Source organism: Heterocephalus glaber, unplaced genomic scaffold (assembly GCF_053883595.1).
Source record: "Heterocephalus glaber isolate CG9 unplaced genomic scaffold, H.glaber_assembly_v1.0 deba00001606, whole genome shotgun sequence".
Classification (NCBI taxonomy): Eukaryota; Metazoa; Chordata; class Mammalia; order Rodentia; family Bathyergidae; genus Heterocephalus; species Heterocephalus glaber.
In genome coordinates, this window is record NW_028258377.1 from 42,203,939 (window position 1) to 42,222,398 (window position 18,460).

Here is an 18,460-nt window from a genome sequence, read left to right on the forward strand (position 1 = left end):
AGGCCCTGGTGGACAGCGGAAAGTCATTTCACTGGAACCAAGTCCCTGCATCCTTTCTGTCACACGAGAACACTGACCACTGCCAGAACTCAGAGTGACTTCTATATTTACACTCAGGGCCTGGGGTTAAAGTGCTGGAGCTAGGCAGAGAGCAGGTGGCAGACTCTGGTTCCCTGGGAGCACGAAGCATCTAAAGCTGCATCTAGAGGGACTTAAGGCGGGATCCACTGGGTCCAGGATTCTGCTCAAGTCTGCCAAGATTTGTGTTCACGCTATTTTTCTAGGGAGAAGTTTCCAATGGAACCTCAAAGGTATTTCTGAATAGAAGAGAGTGAAGAAAGACTTGTGAGAACATGCAGAGGCCTGTAGGGAAGAACAAACTTCACTTCCTCTTGCCAGGCAAGGTGTACCCCTCTCCTGAGCTACAGCCTCCTCAAGCTACTGGGGTGGGATTTGGTGGAATGACTCTGGATGCCCCCTCCCATTCCTAAACACCAAGACAAAGGACAGAATGACCCCTCGGGCCCCAAATCCTTGGTCTTTCAAACGGTGGAGGAGCAGGCAGTCCTGGGGCCTCGAAGACATGTAGCTCGTTCCTACCCAATGGCAGTGACAGACACATTCCTCATAAACCACGGTCACATTCAGCTGCAAGGAGATGTGACTGACTACTCTGTCACTCCTATTACCAGTTTTGTTGCTGATTTTCCTGAATAAAAATGAAACACATCAAACGACTGCCTTATTTTCAGGGACCCTTGTACCTAAATTCACATGCCTCCTCACAGAATCTTCGGAGCGACACGGAGCAGCTCAGCACAATGTGCCTTTGGGATATTAGCCCCAAAGACCTCCACACCATCTACACGTACCGCTGCAGGCAATAAATACAAGGTATTTGGGTGCTGTCTACATTGAAGGTGAGAGGCGGTAAGACAGAGAAAGGGAGCCAGACAGATGTCAAGGGTCTTCCTAATCTAGGGGCCTTTAAAGATAAATGGGTACTCATCTATCTGGAGTGGTTCTGGTTCCCTCAAGCAGAGAAAACCAAACGAACCGTGGAGGGCCTCGCTGTGCCAGGGGACCTAAGCATCAAACATTCTCAATTGCTCCAAACGACAAGCAAGGTACAGCAGATTGTCCCATGCAAAAAACCACAGCACACCATCACTGTCAGTGATTTTAAGTAATGTAAGTAAGGACAGATTGGCAGATTCTCCCGGTTACACCTTGAAAACAATGACATCAATAAGTATTCCCTTTTAGACTTGCATGGCTTCAAACTCAAAACTTACCACCTTTGCTTGCAAACTTAAGATTCAGAAATGTACAGAGTATTTTCAGTAAGAGAAGTAACAGAGAAATATTCTTGTCTTTCAATTTGAAAGTGCTTGCGAATTTTGACTGAAATCATGACACTCCAACATCTACCCATCTTCCTGTTAAGACTAATCAGAGAAAGCGATGTAGACAGATACATTCAAACAACACTTAAAAACACACAAATTTGGACAAGCTATATACATTTCTCTTTTAAAATGTAGTCTGTATTATTTTTCACCAATCAAAACACACACAATATATTTTATTATAAAACATTAGGCAATGTTACTGTTGAGATATGCACTCTGAAAGGTCACACCTGTATTTACTATCCGCGTGAAATACCAGAGGAGTTACATCAGAAATCAACCGGTGAACTCATACATTGTTGTCAGGATGTACACAGCATTCAGTCCGTTAAACCACTGTCCTACTCAGTCTTTCAGAAATGGCCCCTGGGTGTCAGCAAGGGCCCCTGCAGAGGGCTTTCTCCTTTCAGGGTCTGAGTTTCATGTTCCAAAGATAAGGCCTGGCTCCATCTTTAGGCCCAAAGCCATTGGACGCTGTACAGCCAGTGTTTCTTGGCTGCTCTCCTCCCCTGACGGGGTTCTGCCTGCCCTTGGGAACCTGCACGAGAAACTGAGACCCAGACACAGCGGAGGCAGTCACTTCCCTTCGACTAAAAACTAAGCCAACAAAAGAAACAAACCCAGCCCAAATTCCAGGATAATCAGAAATTACCTGGTTTATAAAAATACAAGTCCAAAATAGTTACTTCCAGGGTTGTGTACAATATAAATTACAAAAATAAAATAGAAAAGATGAAAAAGTTGAGCACATTTTTCAGTTCTTTATCCAACATCAGCATTTATCCACAGAGATCAGCTTGAACCGCTATGTTGCACCAGGACCCTGGCTAGTCTTGGCTCGGGAGGGCGGGCCCTCAAATTGGGGTGAGGTATTTCTACAGAGCTCTGTGCCTGTCCTGGCTGCAGTGCCTCTGCCTGATGGGAGAGGGTCCTGGCAGGAGCCCCTGTCCACACAAGCACGGGCTTCATCTGTGACAAAGGTCTGCCGGATGTGCAGAGGAACAGGTGCGCAGAAAGCCACTCTGCTGGGGCTCCTGCTCCGCTCACAGATGTCGCCTGGCAAGTGGGACCTGCCCAGCCTCAGCATCAGCATGCCTCTACCCCGCGTAGAGCAGACAATGCAGTTTAAACTCTCTCTTTTCTTTGCTTTTTTTTCTTTTTAAAGATAGATTTAGTGAAGTCTTTTAAAAGAACATGTATTAGAGAGAAGGCCATTGTAAGAAGTTTATGTATGTATAGTGAAAACGTTCTTAACTGTAAAAGCAGGCCTCCTGATTTGAGTAATCCAAAACTATGTAACAAGTGTTTCTTCTGCCTCCATCCAAGTTAGCATTTCCATTTTGTACTTGAAAGTGTCTAAATTACACAATATAAAACTCTTTCTTATTTCAAGATGAATTTTGTTCATCCAGGGCTCCAGTTTCCAGTGGTAAGACCAACCATTAAGATACAGCTGGTACATGGGAATCATATACTGCAGATCATGTACTTATTATAATAAACTTCCTTATCAAAGCTCCTCTTCAAGACATTCTACAGAATGCTGACCAAATAGCTTCCAAAGCAATTAAACACAAGATACGAATTGGTAACAAAGTAAGCTCAACATTCTGAGCACAGACAGACAAAATGTGATAATCATAATTCCATTTCTGCAGTAACACGCAATACTCAGTATCTTAAAGAATTTTTAATCATTTACATATCAGGAAGTCTGAAAGTATCAATTCAGGTGAGCAGTTTTAAATCAGAAAATATTCAACAGTGAATCACTACTTTCTACGGTATTTCCCCATATTCCTCTGAAGAGTTTTCCCAGAACATTCCTGGCTTTTCCTTCAGAAAAAGAAATGTCTCTTTAAGATGGAAAACAACAGCAGCAAATGGCATTCTGAGTCGGCCCGGCTTCTAAAGCAGATGAAGGGGGACTGACCCAGCTTCTTTCAGCGAAGAAAAAACTGAGCCACAATGTGACGTTGGCAAAGGAAAATGATGCTTTGTGAAATCACCTTGTATTTCACCTTGAATGACGGGAGTGAAAAGGACAGGCTGGGCTCTGGCACAGGAAGCACTTTGGTAAAGGACTGCAATGATCTTGAGACACCATTTTATGAAGCTCTACTCTAACAGTAGGCCAAAAATTCAGAAATCTATTTGCCAGCATATTACTGAGATGGTGTGTTGTGCATCTGATGAAGAAGGTGAAGTTCTAGATAGCATTTTAAATTAATCAGGAGTCCAGAAGACCAAGAAAAAAGACGTAAGGTAGACAGGAATTCAAAGGTGCACACCTCTCAAGCAGCATAAAACAGAACTGAAAATGTTATCATGCAGTAAAGCTGATGTACAGTCGTCCCAGACTATTTAGAGGAAACAGTGCCCGCATAAATGTCTTGGTTTTAGCAGTGATAATTCTCAGTTCAAAACATCACAAATTTAAGAAAAGCTGTATTTTTATTTATTAAATAGATTTAATTATATTCCTTCTGAAATACAAAAGATAGAATAAATCATACCATCTCTTAAAGAGGGTAAGATATATAATATGATGGTGGCCAATTAATACACATAAATCCATTTTTTCTTGACAGACAAAAAATTGACTCAGAGGATAAAGAGATCATTCTAGAAGCAACACTAACTGGAAGATTATTTGGTTTATAAACACGGATTTCCAAAGTGCTAGGTGGGCAAGTCCAAGCAAGCATTTGAGGTCGCATGCATGAAAGACCCAACAGTTACGCATGATGGGAAACTGCCACCACTGTTACCATACAACTTGTGAGAACTTCATCTATTCTAATTGCTCACCTGAAATGATCTTGAACAAAATCTCTAAAGTGTGGCTTCGGTTTTTTTTCTTCAGACATAATCTGCTTCATCTTATAATCTAAGCAGGCAATCCTATTGGAACTGAGTAGGGGCAAGGCATCGTGTTTCTTACATGCAGAACACCGGGCTTTTCTATTTGGTTCCATCGACTTTCACACATTTCAGGATCGTGAAAGTGAGAGTTCCTTTGCTGATAACAGCTCTGCTCTTTCCAACTTATCATCGACAGCCTTCGAGGGGTCCTGTGGAGGCATCAAGACTGCTGTCTGTGTCTGAGGCCAGTGTCTGCTCAGTGGACATGGATGAAATGTCATTGATAGAGGACGACTGAGAAGGAGTGGCGTTGCTACTTACTGCTGCATCTGTGCTAAGAAAACCAAATAGAATAAAATCTGAGGCACGACATGGCTGCAAACGCAGGTAAAAAAGGATTTTGGCCACTTCTTGGCTCTGTTGGTTTGCAGTCTCCTAGTCCTATTAGTACAAGCAAGAGGGCAGTCAACTGAGTGTCTGGAACTCTTCCTTGAGTCTGTCTTCAGGTCTGGTACTGCAAATCATCCTAGGTCTATCTCTGTGACACGCTCCTTCTCTACCCCATGGCTAGGCATGTTTATGGTCACATACAATCAATCACGTTAGTTACTTTTAAAAATACCTGCTGATTTCAAACAGGCCTTTGAAATGACATTGCTGAATTTATCCTAACAGTATCACAAGAACCTAAAGCCTAAATAGGATTCAAGTGTCATCATATATATCTACTCTAATATAAGTGCTACATTTAGGGGTGAAAACTATCAACATTCAAAATAATATTTTGGACAAAAATACTTTCTGAGGGCCGAGGATTGAGCTCAGTGGTTTCACCGCCTGCTGCACAAGCACAAGGACCCAAGTTCGATCCCCAGTACCGAAAAAGAAAAAAAAGGAAAAAAAAATACTTTCTGAAATAAAGACTGTACACCAAAAAAGGAAAAACTTACACATTTAAGTTTTGTTTTATGAACCCAGAAAACTGACATTTTAATCTTTGAAGACAAATGAAGCTATCCCATTTCCTATTATCCACATTTTAGTCTGGTTTGAGCAAAAATAAAACTTTCAAGCTCTCACGGATCAATGCTTGCAGTTTTAAATTTGTACTTGCTTAAAAGAAGTACCTAAATTCCTGCTTAAGTTATATAATCTCCAGATGCTGACACAGGTTCTTGAATACAAAAATAAAGACTAAGAAGTAAGCTCTGTGTCTTTACATGAGTATGATTTCAAGCAGGAGTGAGAAAATACACATAACTGAAGAGTCTCCTTTAGTAACCCAAAGATAGATGTTAACACCACTAATACTAGAGTACTGTCTCTCAGCAGGACGTGATGGTCTAGTCATGGGCTTCTACCCCTGAGTACGTCCACTTTAAAAATGGGAGAATTATAATAATTTTCTCAACAGAAAACCAAATTCCATTTTACCTTGGTGTGTATTAATGTTCTTTTTTGAAAAAAACAAAACAAAACTGGATGGGAACCAGTATAAAGAGGGTCTTGCTTACTGAAAAAGCTTGAAGTTCAATTTCCTCTTCTATAAATGGAGCTGACAGCAGTTGTTCCAAGGATGAAACAAGAATTTTTAAAGTGTAGTTACTGGAACATCAGTGAAATGTTAGCTGCTGCCACCACGAAACCACCAGGACAAGTAAAAAAGGAGAGGCCATTTCACATCATCAACTTTCTGATCCATTCACGCAGGTATTTAACACACTGCTGCCATTGATAAAAGTTCAAGAGGCAAAGAAAATAATATATAATCACATGATTAAAGCAATCACCAACCTGAAGGTTGATCTTTTACAACGCCATTCTTGCTTCTTTCTTCCCAGTCCATTACTTCTTTGTAAATTAGTTCTTCAAACAGAAATGTACATTAAAATACTTTGTCAGTTTCTTTGCATCTCTAAACTCTGCTTCCAAACTAACTGGAAACATTCTAAGGGCACGGTGATGTGTTATTTTAAATTGTGATACACAAAAAATTTATTACTACAGTCTACCTGGACCAAAACACCTGTATTTTGATCCATTATATCTTTTCTTTCTTTCTTTTTTTTGCAGTGCTATGAATTGTACCCAGGATCTTATACATGCTAGGCAAGAGCTCTACAACTGAGCTATATCCCTAGTCTTTCAATGAAACTATTAAGCATCCAAAAAATGTAGGGTTATTCTAAATCCACGTAGAGATTTCTCACACACACTCACACACACACACACACACACACACACACAGAGGAAACAGAAACAGAGTGGCTTTCTGAAATATTTTAAGGAACTAGGTATCTCAAAGCCATCTGAGGGCCAGGGATTTAGCCCAGTGGTTCCACTGCCTGCCTCGAAAATGTAAGGTCCTGAGTTTGATCCCCGGTACCAAAAAAAAAAAAATTCAGATTCAAAGCCATCTGAAATGTATTCCTTCCATGATTATTTGTGGTTCTTCAAGTGGGACCAGCACTCACATATGGGCTATAAGCTCCTCTAGACTGGGCAGAAATGAATCCACATATTTAAGTCTTATCTCGCCTTCAATATCAGTTTCCCTCAACTTTCACTGACAAGAACAACAAATTGGTTACCAGTATTTGATAGTGTAAAATCACATGAAAAGCCCTTCTATTCCACCCTGAATCAAACAGTCTGGATTCAGACATGGCGCTTTCTAACACCATTATCTCCAGTTCTTTCTCTCCCGGACCGGGGAGAGAGTACGGGCGCGGCAGTGCCTGCTACCTGCTCTGGAAGGGCAGGTGTTAAAAGAACGAACAGGCTCTGCTTTGCATGATTGTAAGAAATGCCCTTCGGAAGGATCAAATCAAGCTGCCTTTACCTTTCCACTCTTCAATTGCATGTTCTCTTTCTTCCAACTGGGCATCGTAAATCTGAGGTGGTGGCTAAATATTAAACAATATGTGAAGTCAATATTTCAAAGAATAATGAAGCATGAAGTAAAGGTAACATTACTTGGAAAATTTCTAGTGTACTAAAGGATTTAGTTTTCTTAACACTTGGTTTATTAAAGATTTTTATCATCAGTGTGACACGGCATCAGCTTCAGAATCAAAATAAGGAAAACTTAACCCCCCAAAAGAGAGCTATTAGTAAAAATCCTCTTAATAATCACACGACCTCAAGACATTACAGACATCTGACCAATATAATTACAAAACTAGTCCTCACAGAGTGCTCCCTGGAGACCGCTGGAGCAGGCACTGTGTGAGAGCCGTGTGAGGCACAATATCATAACACACTTCAGGCTTCCAGGCCCAATCCCCAGCTCATAAATGGACTGTTCTGAAAGGCTGCTTATAAATCCCATTCTTTTGATATCAAACAACATTTAAAATGGTGGTCAAATCTGTAGCTGAGACATAAAATGTGTTTCACCCATGGTATAGCAAGCACGTTGCTGTACTATTTCACGTTCAGCTAATGTTATTCATACAAGCGCCCAACACAGCAAGGGAACAGGGAGGCTGGGATGCCTTGGAGAAGGATAAACAAATCTGTGACTTCCAGCAAGTCGCTTAGCCTCTCTGCCTGGGGGCCTACATAAGAGGATATAACCAAAGCCCTGCCACAGGGCCAGGCACAGAATAGATGCTTAGTAAATTAGCATTGGTGTAAATGAAGGCAATTATATCTCCACAGCATTAGCATGTTCACTGTGGAGGTCCTCTGAGCTCAGCCCCAAAAGCAAGTCCCTCAAAAAGAGTATGGACCCAGGCCTCAGCTCTTAGCCTTTTTTGGAATTAGCAGCCCTAAAATGGACAACTTGCTATCCTTATGTAGCCATTAAGGCTAACAGAAGAGCAAGGAAAGTGGCCACTGCCTGTACAAATGAAGCCTTTCCAAATCAACACTCACCGCTTCTGCTTCAGCAGGGTCATACCACACAGTAATGTAGGGGTGACGCAAGGCTTCGTCCACAGAGATCCGCTTGTCGGGATCGATCACTAACATTTTTGATAACAGATCTCTGGCTTGACTCGCTAGGTGAAAACAAATGCTAGATTAATACACTAATGCTGCTGATCTGAAACAAAGAAAACTACAATAAAGAACTACATGTGATAGCACAAATAGAACAAAGACAAATTAACTTGGAGAAATATTTGATAGTTTCCAGATCGAGAGTCTTACAACTTTTAAGAGAAAGATGAATGGCCACTCTTACGCCAAACCAGGCTTTCAACTGTGGTTTCGTGCCCTGAATATGAGAAGGGATCAGGGCACCATGGGTCCGGTGTGTGGGTGGAAGGCACCAGGCAGGCAGCCTTAGACCAGTGGCCAGGCAGAGCTGCAGGCTCAGAAGACATGGCAGGAAGTGGCCAGGTGCTGAGCTCAGGGTGGTGCAGCCGAGTGTGGCCAGGAAGCATGGGGGAGCACTTATCATGTCACATGAAAATCAAATCAGAACAGACTTTCCAAACCACACAATAATCTCACACCCCACAGCATAACACACTTCACAGACATCTCTCCTTTGCCTACCTGTGCACACTGTAGGCAGCATACACTTTTTGTTTTAATTTAGAGATTAGCAGTTAGGAAAAGCCCCAATAAATTTAATAACTTAGTTAAATATGAGGCATAGCTGGGTTCTGGCAATTAACTTCACAGCAAAGGACAGACCGGGGCTTTTCTGATGAAGGTACAGCTTACCTTGATGTGGTGGGAAATAAATCTATTCTTTTTTCATCACACAATCACATTTTAGTAAAGGGTGCAGAAGGGCAGGGAGGACCTTTTTAAAAATGAACTACTATCATATAGTCCCTAACTCTTTATACCTGAAATTTTTTAAAAATTCTAATTGCTGATAGTGTAATTCAAGTCTTTAGGACTGCTCTGAGTATCTCAGTTTTGGCCAAAGACTTCAGTTAAATTGTTGTATTGAGGGCAAGACTTTAAATTTTCTCTTCACGATGCCGTCATACCTCAGCCTTCTAGCCTATAATTGACTTTATTTCAGGGTTTCAGTTATTTTATAATGTTTATAAATTTTAGAATATATACATGAAAAAAAGAGAAGTGTCACCTGGATTATAAAAACAAGTATTAGAATAAAAGGATATCTTACTTTTTATTTTGTCTCGATCGGATTCTGATGGGAATATCCAATCTGGAAAGAGTTCTTCAAATTTGATTCCAGGATACTTTGGTCGATTTTCTACATAATTTCTCACAGTTGGCTGAAGTTTCTTCATGAACTCTGCTGATGGTGTTCCCAGTTGCTCAATAACTTTATTCCACTGATCAATATCTAAGAGTTCTCTTGAGGAAAATACAACTGAAATGCCTATATTTATATTACATATAATAGCATCATTTGAAGAAAAATTATGTTTATACTTATGGGGAAATAAGTGACCTACCCCACTGAGTCAGCTACAGCATTCTGAAATAATATTCAAGTAAGGTTTGGGTTTCCAAATTAATTACTTTAAAAAACTTTTAGACTCTGTATCTTCATAAACTATAACCACAATTTATTAAATCAACACAATGAGGTCTATATGCCTTCCTATTCTAGTTCAAAATAAAATTATGAGGGAAACAAACCTATGACAGAAATGATCAGATGTGAAATTAAAAAAAACCATTTTTTAAAGCAAATTGAAATCAATTTTTCTTCTAAAGCTGCTAAAGATTCATAGCTCTCTAAAGGACAGAGGAACTCAAGAGAACTATGTGACCACCTCATTTTACAGCTGGGCCAGCAAAGCCCTGTGGGTCAGCCTGGCCAGGATGGCATGGTGAGCACAGGGCAGGAATCTGCGCTCTGGCCTTTCTCCCCTGTGGCCTAGTCCCCTCACGGGAGCATAATGCTTCCTGAAAACTGCTTTCAACTAAGCAGTGACAGCTCTGATGCCTTTCTGTTCTACTTGGCGTTAACTTATTCCAACCTTCCCTATAACATACAGCAATGTATTTTATTTCCTTTCAAAGACATAACACGGGTTAGAAACCTGCACTAACTACTCCTAAGGTGTAAGGGAAGTCAGTCTTTCTTGGGGGCAACTTCCTCCTCCACACAGTGTCAGTCATACCAGTTTTGCCTACCCCACACGAGAAGGCTTGGCACGACTGGGGTAATGTGAGTGGAAGGAAAGTCATGCCGAAACTATAAACAGCTACGCAAGATAACGTACGCTGGGAAAAACCATGCGAACAGCAGCTCGCAGTGACCAAGTGGGGCATGTCTGGGGAAAATGAACTTACACTCCTGTGAAATGACCGCGGGCCCAGACACATGAGGTCAGTTCTTCCAAAACGTCACGCTTCAGAAGACCCGCTCAGGAAACGGCAGATTCAAATCACTAGCCATTCTCCTTTACTTCTGTTTTGAAGAGTTTGCCCAGTCAGAATGATGCATGCATTTTATTTACCTATTTTGCCAAAATGTGACCCTAAATCACACTGACCTCTCCTCACACACTTTCAGCACGTCTTACGCATGCCTACGCCTCACCATGAAGAGCCCCACAGGCCCTGCAACGCGCTCACACCAGCACCCGTGTCCCGCTTACACTCGGTGCTTCCGGCGGAAGCCAAGCCACCCAGCTGTACTGTCCCCCGCTCAAGGAGGAGGCCCTGTGACCTCAACTCTTACTCCTACAGCACCAGCGCGGTGCTCTCTACAGGACGCCCCATCAGCTTCAAACATGGTGCATTCTTCTGTGCCAACACAGCAGCCACTTCCCTTTGACAACTCCCAATCCCTACTAGTTATCACTCCATTTCTTTGTACGCAGCAAAATTCCTGTAGAGCTATCTATACTTGTGTTTCCAAGTTCCAGCCTCTCATTCTCTCTTCAACAGACTCTCATTGGACTTTCTCCCTATAACTTCACAAAAACCGCCCATCTACGCTGCCAGTGGCCACCACGACATCTGATGGTCAGTGCTGTCCTCGGTCATTTCCTGCCTGTCCAAGCACTCACGACCAGCTCAAGGCTTCCGTTCTCTTGACAGACCAATGACCCCCAAGTTCACTTCTCCATCCCAGCCCCCTTCCCTGAATCTTACACTTGGCATTTGTACTGAGGTCTCCAAATCCCCACAAGGCTCCCTGAAGGCAGACGCAAAGTTCAGACCCTGTTCTCCGCCTGTGTTCCCCCTAGCATGGAATGAGCCTCTGCCGTCTCCCACTGGACAGCAGTGGTTCCTGCGTCTGCTCCCTTGGTTGGCACCCTCACCTCAGCTGCTGCAGTGGACTTTTTAAAGCCTAAGCCAGACCAGGAGGCTAGACTTGGCGGGTGCTCAATAACCACTGCTGCATTCGTGTAATGGGGCCATTCTTACATTGCAGGAGAGCAGGGTGGAAAGGTCATGCCGAGCCTGGCGGGCATAGGGTGTATGCAGATACCACTGTCCTTTCTCCCACAACCCTGGGGCAGACCACTGGTTCCTCATTGTACAGGGTTCAGAGAGGCCCTGAGTTTCTCAAGGATACACAGCCACCACAGGAAAAGTCTGAACTTGGTCTAAGGGTGGCCTTGCTAAAGTTTTCTCTCTCACAGGCCAGAGTGGGGACAGGAGTTCTTTATCTACCCAGGGCTGCAAATCTAAAGGACATCTCTGAGAACCTCAGCCTGGCTTCTGGAACCCTTTCCCATCTTCTAAAGTTTCAGTGTAATGTCTGAAGAAGTTGTCAAAACTTTCTTTAGAAAAATGATGTTGGTCTCTGTGTGAATTTTGAGAATAACATTAGGTCACCTTACACAGAAACCATTAATTACTCATGTTACAACATGTTATATAAAGTAGAAATTTTAAACTATTAAATGTACCAAAAAGTACCCACATTTTTCACTTTTGTACTTTCGGGAAAAATATTTATTTTTAAATTAATAAGAAAAGTCACAAAATGAGTTAGTGTTTAACATTAAGTACGTATTTAGAACATTAAGTAGATATTTCTAAATAACCTTTAGAATATCCCAACTTTTCCCTTTTAAATTGAGTATTTTACAAAATAAAGACTCCTTATTTATACTTTGAAACAAGTGAATCTGAGATAAGGCTATTGAAAACTGCTAGAAAATTTATTAGGACAAAAGAAGATGCTTGCTGGGCATGGTGGCGCATGCCCATAACCCCAGCACTCCAGACGCTGGGGCAGGAGGATTGCTGGGAGTTCCAGGCCAGCCTAGGCTACGCAGTGGGTGCAAGGCCAGCCTGAACTACATAGTGAGCGCCTGTCTCCCACAAAAAAAAAAAAAGCTAGATTTAACTTTACATATATAATCTATGATGTAGAAAATGTAAAGGAAAGTAAATGAAATGACAATAATAAAGTATTTTCATCCTGTTTGTGTTGTGAAGAATTTATGTAAGAAAATTAACTTCATAAAATTGTAAAAACTAAATTTTCATGAAATGCATAAAAAACTCTGACTATAGACCTTAATTTCCTTTAAACGCAACCATCAACCTGCTCACAGATAAAGACCATTTTAAACTTTTATAACAAAAAACAAAATCAAAGACTTATGAAAATATTAAGAGGTTAGAATACAAATGAAAAGGGTTTATGTGAAGAACCATGTTAGGGGTAAAAAATATTAAGGATGGAAGAATGACTATGAGGAATGAAGGTGTTATAACTTTCATGTTACTTATCCTCCTTTCTACTATAGCATCAATATATTTGTTGACCACAACATGAGTTAATTTTTTGCATTTTTTATTTAACTTCTCCAGTGTGTGTCATAAAATCACCCTCGACACAAATTTTTTAAAAAATGTATAAAATATCAGGGGAGTAACAAATTGTTCCTCACAAAATTTTCATTTGAACGATTTCCATGTGGGTTTCACACAATGTGCTTCAGTTCTTACTCTGGGGGAAAATAAGATATACCAATAACTAATAAAATATACTGATTAAGTCATTAAATCATATTTAGATGGCACCTTTCTAACAGAATGAACTAAATTATAAAATGGTATTCTCACTGAAGTATCAGAACACATTTATCAAAGAGTAAATAATTTCTTCTGTATGTCCAGTATTTTTGATAAAATTAACAGCTAACATAATTGATTTCACATAACTTTAGGTCTGAACAGTATCGTCACAGGTAGCTAAGTGAGCCAGCTGGCTTGCGATATTAATTTGACACACACAACAAGCTCCCCTTGGAACACTGTTTGCACTGCGGCATTTTCCCTCTGCATGTCCGAGTGAGTAGGCGTGATCATGCTGCCCTTGGTACGGAAAGCATGGCCGGGGCCAAGGTCCTGGGGAAGGATACGGTCAGTGCCTTGGAATATCACACAACCTTTCACCAGCTCGCCCATGATGCAACCCACTGACCAGATATCAACTGAAAATAAAATGAAATGACAAAATTATGAAGTGCCATGGACAAAACAAAGGTGAGGAAAAATGAAGTCTAACAGCACTTAACACACAAATATGGAAAAATCAATTGCCGGCTGAGGGTGAGATCTTTACATGATACAAATGACTGCTGACCCCTATTTTAGCTTTCAGTTTGCAGCAATCTGGGGCTTTAGTGCTAAAGATTCCAATACTTTACAGCTTAAAAACGAAAAAAAAACCAAAAAAGAACAAAAACCAGACACAAGAAATGCCTATAAACACAAAGCTTTCGGGGCCACATGCCCACCCAAGCCCCAGGCTCTGTGGCCAGGTGCGGGGTCTCTCCCTGTGAAGGATACAGTCTCTTCCTGGGAACAGGACTTTATGGAGGACCATTTCTGCCATGATGCACCCGACAGACCAGATGTCCACTACCAAACACCAGGTAATTAAAAGCGGCTAGCAAGTCCCACACTTTTCTCCAATCCCCCTCCCAAACAAGGACAGACCCAGTACATTTCAGCAGTCCCCAGAGGGAGCTTTGTAAAATACTGACACCTCCGTTTCTGAATGATCAATTCCTAAACTGCCACTTCAGAGAGGCAGCAGTGCTGCGTGGGGGAATGGGCGGGACGCAGGTGGGCCCGCTGGGCGGGGCTCCAGGCAAGGCCTTGCTCAGGTGCTCCACAGTGGGACCCTGGGCCTAAGTGTGGGCATGGACGGGGAGAAGCCCACAGGATCTGAGGAAGCACAGAGCTGCACCTCAGGCAGGAGCACAGTCATGAAGGGCTAAGATAAACTCAAGCTAAATGGACTTCAGAAGACTCAAGCTAACTTTCACTCTGGTTTACTTTTTTTTTCCCTACAAGTAAATGTGTTGTAACTCTTTTCAACAAATCTGTTAAAGGCTAAGTTTCAAAGAGCTTTGACATTGCCAGAATAAGGGAAGTTCTGACGCTAAAAACCACTAATTTTATATGAAAGACAATATGTTGCATTAGCCCATTTATATCCGTTTTAAAAAATTACTAAGGCCACTGCTGGCTATATGGGTGTGCTCACGGCAAGCTACACACTAGGGTGTGCACACTTTTCTGTAAGCTATACTTCGATTTAAAAAGTTCAAAAGTGAATTTTAAAGTGAATGATTCTAACCACTGGAAATGCAGAACGATTTCTCATCTATGGATTGTAACCTGTATAACGCCGTCCCCACACACACAGTTCAAGAGCTAGTGATGAGCGCTGGAGTTACGCTCAACCACCAGCGGCCTCTGCAGCTCTGTCTACTCACCGTTCTCTTTGTAGCCCATGCCCAGGATGACTTCGGGCGCCCGGTAATACCGAGTTACCACATAGGGGGTCATCATAAAGTTGGTACATGCCGTCCGGGCCAGACCAAAGTCAAGGATCTTAAGGGTACAATCTGATTTTACTACAATGTTGCTAGGCTTCAAATCCTAGGGAAAAAATTATTTTTAAATAAAATGAACTAAAGCACACCGAAGGCACGGATAAGTTTCACACTGATAAGGGTGTAAAGCTGGTGACTTCTGAAGTTTGTGAGCAGGTGGGGAGGAGGACAGGTAGAACTGAGCCCTGGGACTTGGGAACCATTTTGGAGGACGCTATTCTTCAGACCCAGATGGTGCCCCCCTCACCCCATTCCGGGCCCGGCCTGGGAGCCTGGAAGTCAGGGCTGCGGCTCCCAGGCCCTGCAGGGCGCCCGGCCCACACTTCCCACGCTCGCCGCCCACTCTGCCCTCTCACTGGCCTTGCTGCCGCACGGCCAGCCCTTCCTCCCCAGGTCCTCACACTCAGCAGCGATGTAACGCCAACGACATCTGTAATTTACAACTTCTAGTAGCCATGTTAAAAGGTGTTAAAAGAGGGCTGGGGATTTAGCTCAGTGGTTTCGCTGCCTGCTGTGCAAGCGCAAGGACCCGAGTTCGATCCCCGGTACCAAAAAAAAGAAAAAAAAAGTTAAAAGAAACAGGCGAAATTCATTTTAATAATATATTTCATCTAGCCCAGTATGTCCACAGGATTATTATTATTAATGGGTGTTTTCCACTCTTCATGGTACTGAGTCATTGAAGGTCAGTGTGTACTTTACAACTGTGGCCACATCCTGAGCACTCAGCGGCCTCACTTGCTAGCAGCCACCATACTGACCACACAGGTCCAGAGTTCCCTGTTTCTCTCTTTGAAAGAGGATTCCAAGCTTACTAATCTCAATTCCTTTTCCTCTCACAAAGACTTACTACTCCCTACACATCACAGCTGTTATTGGTGCCACAGCCTAGATTCAGTACAAAAGAAATGACTCTCTTTTTCTGGTTCCCACCTCTCTTCCTGTCCCAAGTGGCCCAGGACTTGGAAGCTTACCTGACACAAGCACACACTTTCGAGAAAATGTTCAGTGAGTGAACACGCATGTCATGCTGTATCACACTTCGGGTGCCTTAACACTTCTGGTTTTTCCTTCAAGACACAGGGGCTTTCTTTGTGCTGACCCCCGTGCCCCTTCTGCTTCCCCAGGCTGTGGGAATTTGAGTTCTGCCTGGGAGTACAGTCTGCACGCTCTCTAGAAACTGTAACTTCTAAACAATTTCCCCCTTTTCTTCTCACAAGAGAAGAGACACGCAGCTGCAATGTTACACCAGTAGGTCACCACCACATGGTACAACATGGGGTTCTTTTTTTTTTTGGTACCAGAGATCGAACTTGGGACCTTGCGCTCGTGAGGCAGGCGGCGGCACCACTGAACTAAATCCCTAGCCCCATGGGGTTCTTAAACGTGAATGTGAGGTTCCATAACACTGTTCAGCACTGGAAGTTAAACATTTCCCGACATGCAAGAGTGCCTTGAAATAGAGATGCTGGAAGGTTATTAAGACAAGCAGACAGCTACTTAAAAATTTACAAAAGCTACAATTATGTTTCAATACTCTTAGATGCTTTCTAAACTTCCTGTATTCTGCGACATTTAAATGATAAATATATAATGTTTAAAAATGCAATGACAGGGCCGGGGATTTAGCTAAGTGGTGCCGCGCCTGCCTCGCAAGTGCCAAGTCCTGAGTTTGGTTCCCAGTACCAAAAAACAAAGAAAGAAAAAAAGCAATGATAATCTCTACCCTCTAGTCTACCTCAGGGAACAGTGCAAATACATTCATCTCAGTGTCAGAGGAGGACTGGTCTTGGACACCCAAATCCATGGAGGCTCAGGTCCCCTGTACAAAATGGCATATCCTCCGGTGTGCTTTAAGCCATCTCTAACGACTTGTAACTCCTAATACAATGCAACTGCTATGTCAGTAGTCATTACACTGTATTGTTAAAGGGGTAATGACAAAAATAAAGTTCATACATGTCCACCTCAGATGCAAGTTTTGTTTCCCAAATACCTTTGGCCTGCAGCGGGCTGCATGTGTGGATGTAGAACCTGAGGATACAGAGGGCTGACTGTCTGACCAGGGGGATCAGGCCTGCAAGCAGACCTGCAACTCACAGCCCAGCCACACGATCCAGGCCACAGCAGCACGGGCTCTAACGAGGGCAAAGGGCAACAGTGAAAATAATCTTCATATGCTAGCTTGATGAAGTGAAGTGAACCCACCTCCAGACAATGCCACCTGCCAGAAAGCTGTGGGTATATGCTGGTTTTGTTGGAAGGACACACTTTACTGCCAACTGCTGGGAAACGAGGACAATAAAACACAGTTCTGGGATGCCTGTGATGTGGACAGCTGCCCTTGCCTATGGCCCTCTGTGCATAAGATCACAAACAGGACTGACAGGTGGTTAATACCTGCCAGTGGGAGTCGGCTTAAGAGCTCTCAGGGGCTCCCAAGGGCCCTCCTACAAGCCAGGCTCTCTAGGCAGCTCCACCACACTGCACTAGAGCCAGTATTCCAAAACCAGGCAGTAAAGACAGCTCTGCCTCTTCAAATCTTGAGAACCAACAGAAACAAAGAAAAAGAGGAACGCCAGTTACAAAAGACCCTTGACCCACAGGTCAGGCTTGACCCAGCACAGGCAGTGGAGATGGTAACTAGAGGGCAGCACCTGCAGGGTCAGGGCAAGAACAGAAGAGCTGAATGTGGTCACGTGATGGACCAGCACTCCCCCTTCAACTCCCAGGTTCAGACCCACTGATGCAAGAGGCACCCCGGGAGGGGACCCTGCTCCCCGTGATTAGCATCCACTGTCTGGATTTCCCTGTCCTTCCCCTACAGGCTCCCACGGCCACTTACTCAGGTGGCTACACGCTGGGAAAGGAGAATCGTCAGGCATTTTGAGGATGACTGGACCCAGGATCTGAGTGGCAGCTGAAAGCTGAAGGGCCCAGCATCCCAAGCCTCCTCCACCTGGGGGTTCAGGCAGCAAATGGAGTCTGTCTGGATCTCTTCGCATAATATCCTGACAGAGGTGAGACAGCTAACCACACTTGAGGCCAAACTATAAGACAGTTTCACAGTCTGTTCACCAGTGTGAACGGTTTCTGACCCTCTCTTAGAGTCAACATTTGCCCAAACAACATGCCAGACCCAAAGCTCACCTAAGCTGCTCTGTCCACTTTATGTACCCACAAGCAGCTGCACCCAGGATGACTGGATGGTTAAGCCCGTGGTAGTCACAGTCATTCTCCAGGAGCCATCTAGTGTCCCCAAGGCTGGACGAATGAATGAAAGTGAAATGTGAGAGGGACCACTGTCCTGCAACTCGAGGTCTTAATGCTGCCACCGATCTCCTCTATCCATCCCTCATTCCCACAGGGTACAGTAATTTTGGTGATTTATTACACTGAGGAGGTCAGTATCAGGTTTCCACA

The 18,460-nt window shown here is 43.1% G+C and overlaps 1 protein-coding gene across 6 annotated transcripts in view; it reads right to left on the bottom strand.

Annotated features, from left to right (window-relative positions):
- Window positions 1-1,521: 1,521 nt before the first annotated feature.
- Window positions 1,522-18,460, bottom strand: part of Mapk9 (mitogen-activated protein kinase 9) — a 49,102-nt gene continuing 32,163 nt past the window's right edge. For 3 of the 6 annotated variants that reach the window (XM_004836741.4, XM_021242605.2, XM_021242594.2), the window contains 7 exons: window positions 14,918-15,083; window positions 13,553-13,624; window positions 9,373-9,555; window positions 8,157-8,281; window positions 7,120-7,183; window positions 6,072-6,143; window positions 1,522-4,606 (listed from right to left, as the gene is read on the bottom strand). In XM_004836741.4, coding sequence (XP_004836798.1) covers window positions 4,464-4,606; window positions 6,072-6,143; window positions 7,120-7,183; window positions 8,157-8,281; window positions 9,373-9,555; window positions 13,553-13,624; window positions 14,918-15,083 — 825 coding nt within the window. In that variant the 3' untranslated portion in view covers window positions 1,522-4,463. Of the gene's footprint in view, window positions 4,612-6,071; window positions 6,144-7,119; window positions 7,184-8,156; window positions 8,282-9,372; window positions 9,556-13,552; window positions 13,625-13,982; window positions 14,055-14,917; window positions 15,084-18,460 lie in introns of all 6 variants that reach the window. The other 3 variants (XM_004836746.4, XM_004836742.4, XM_087195010.1) reach the window with 3 other exon arrangements.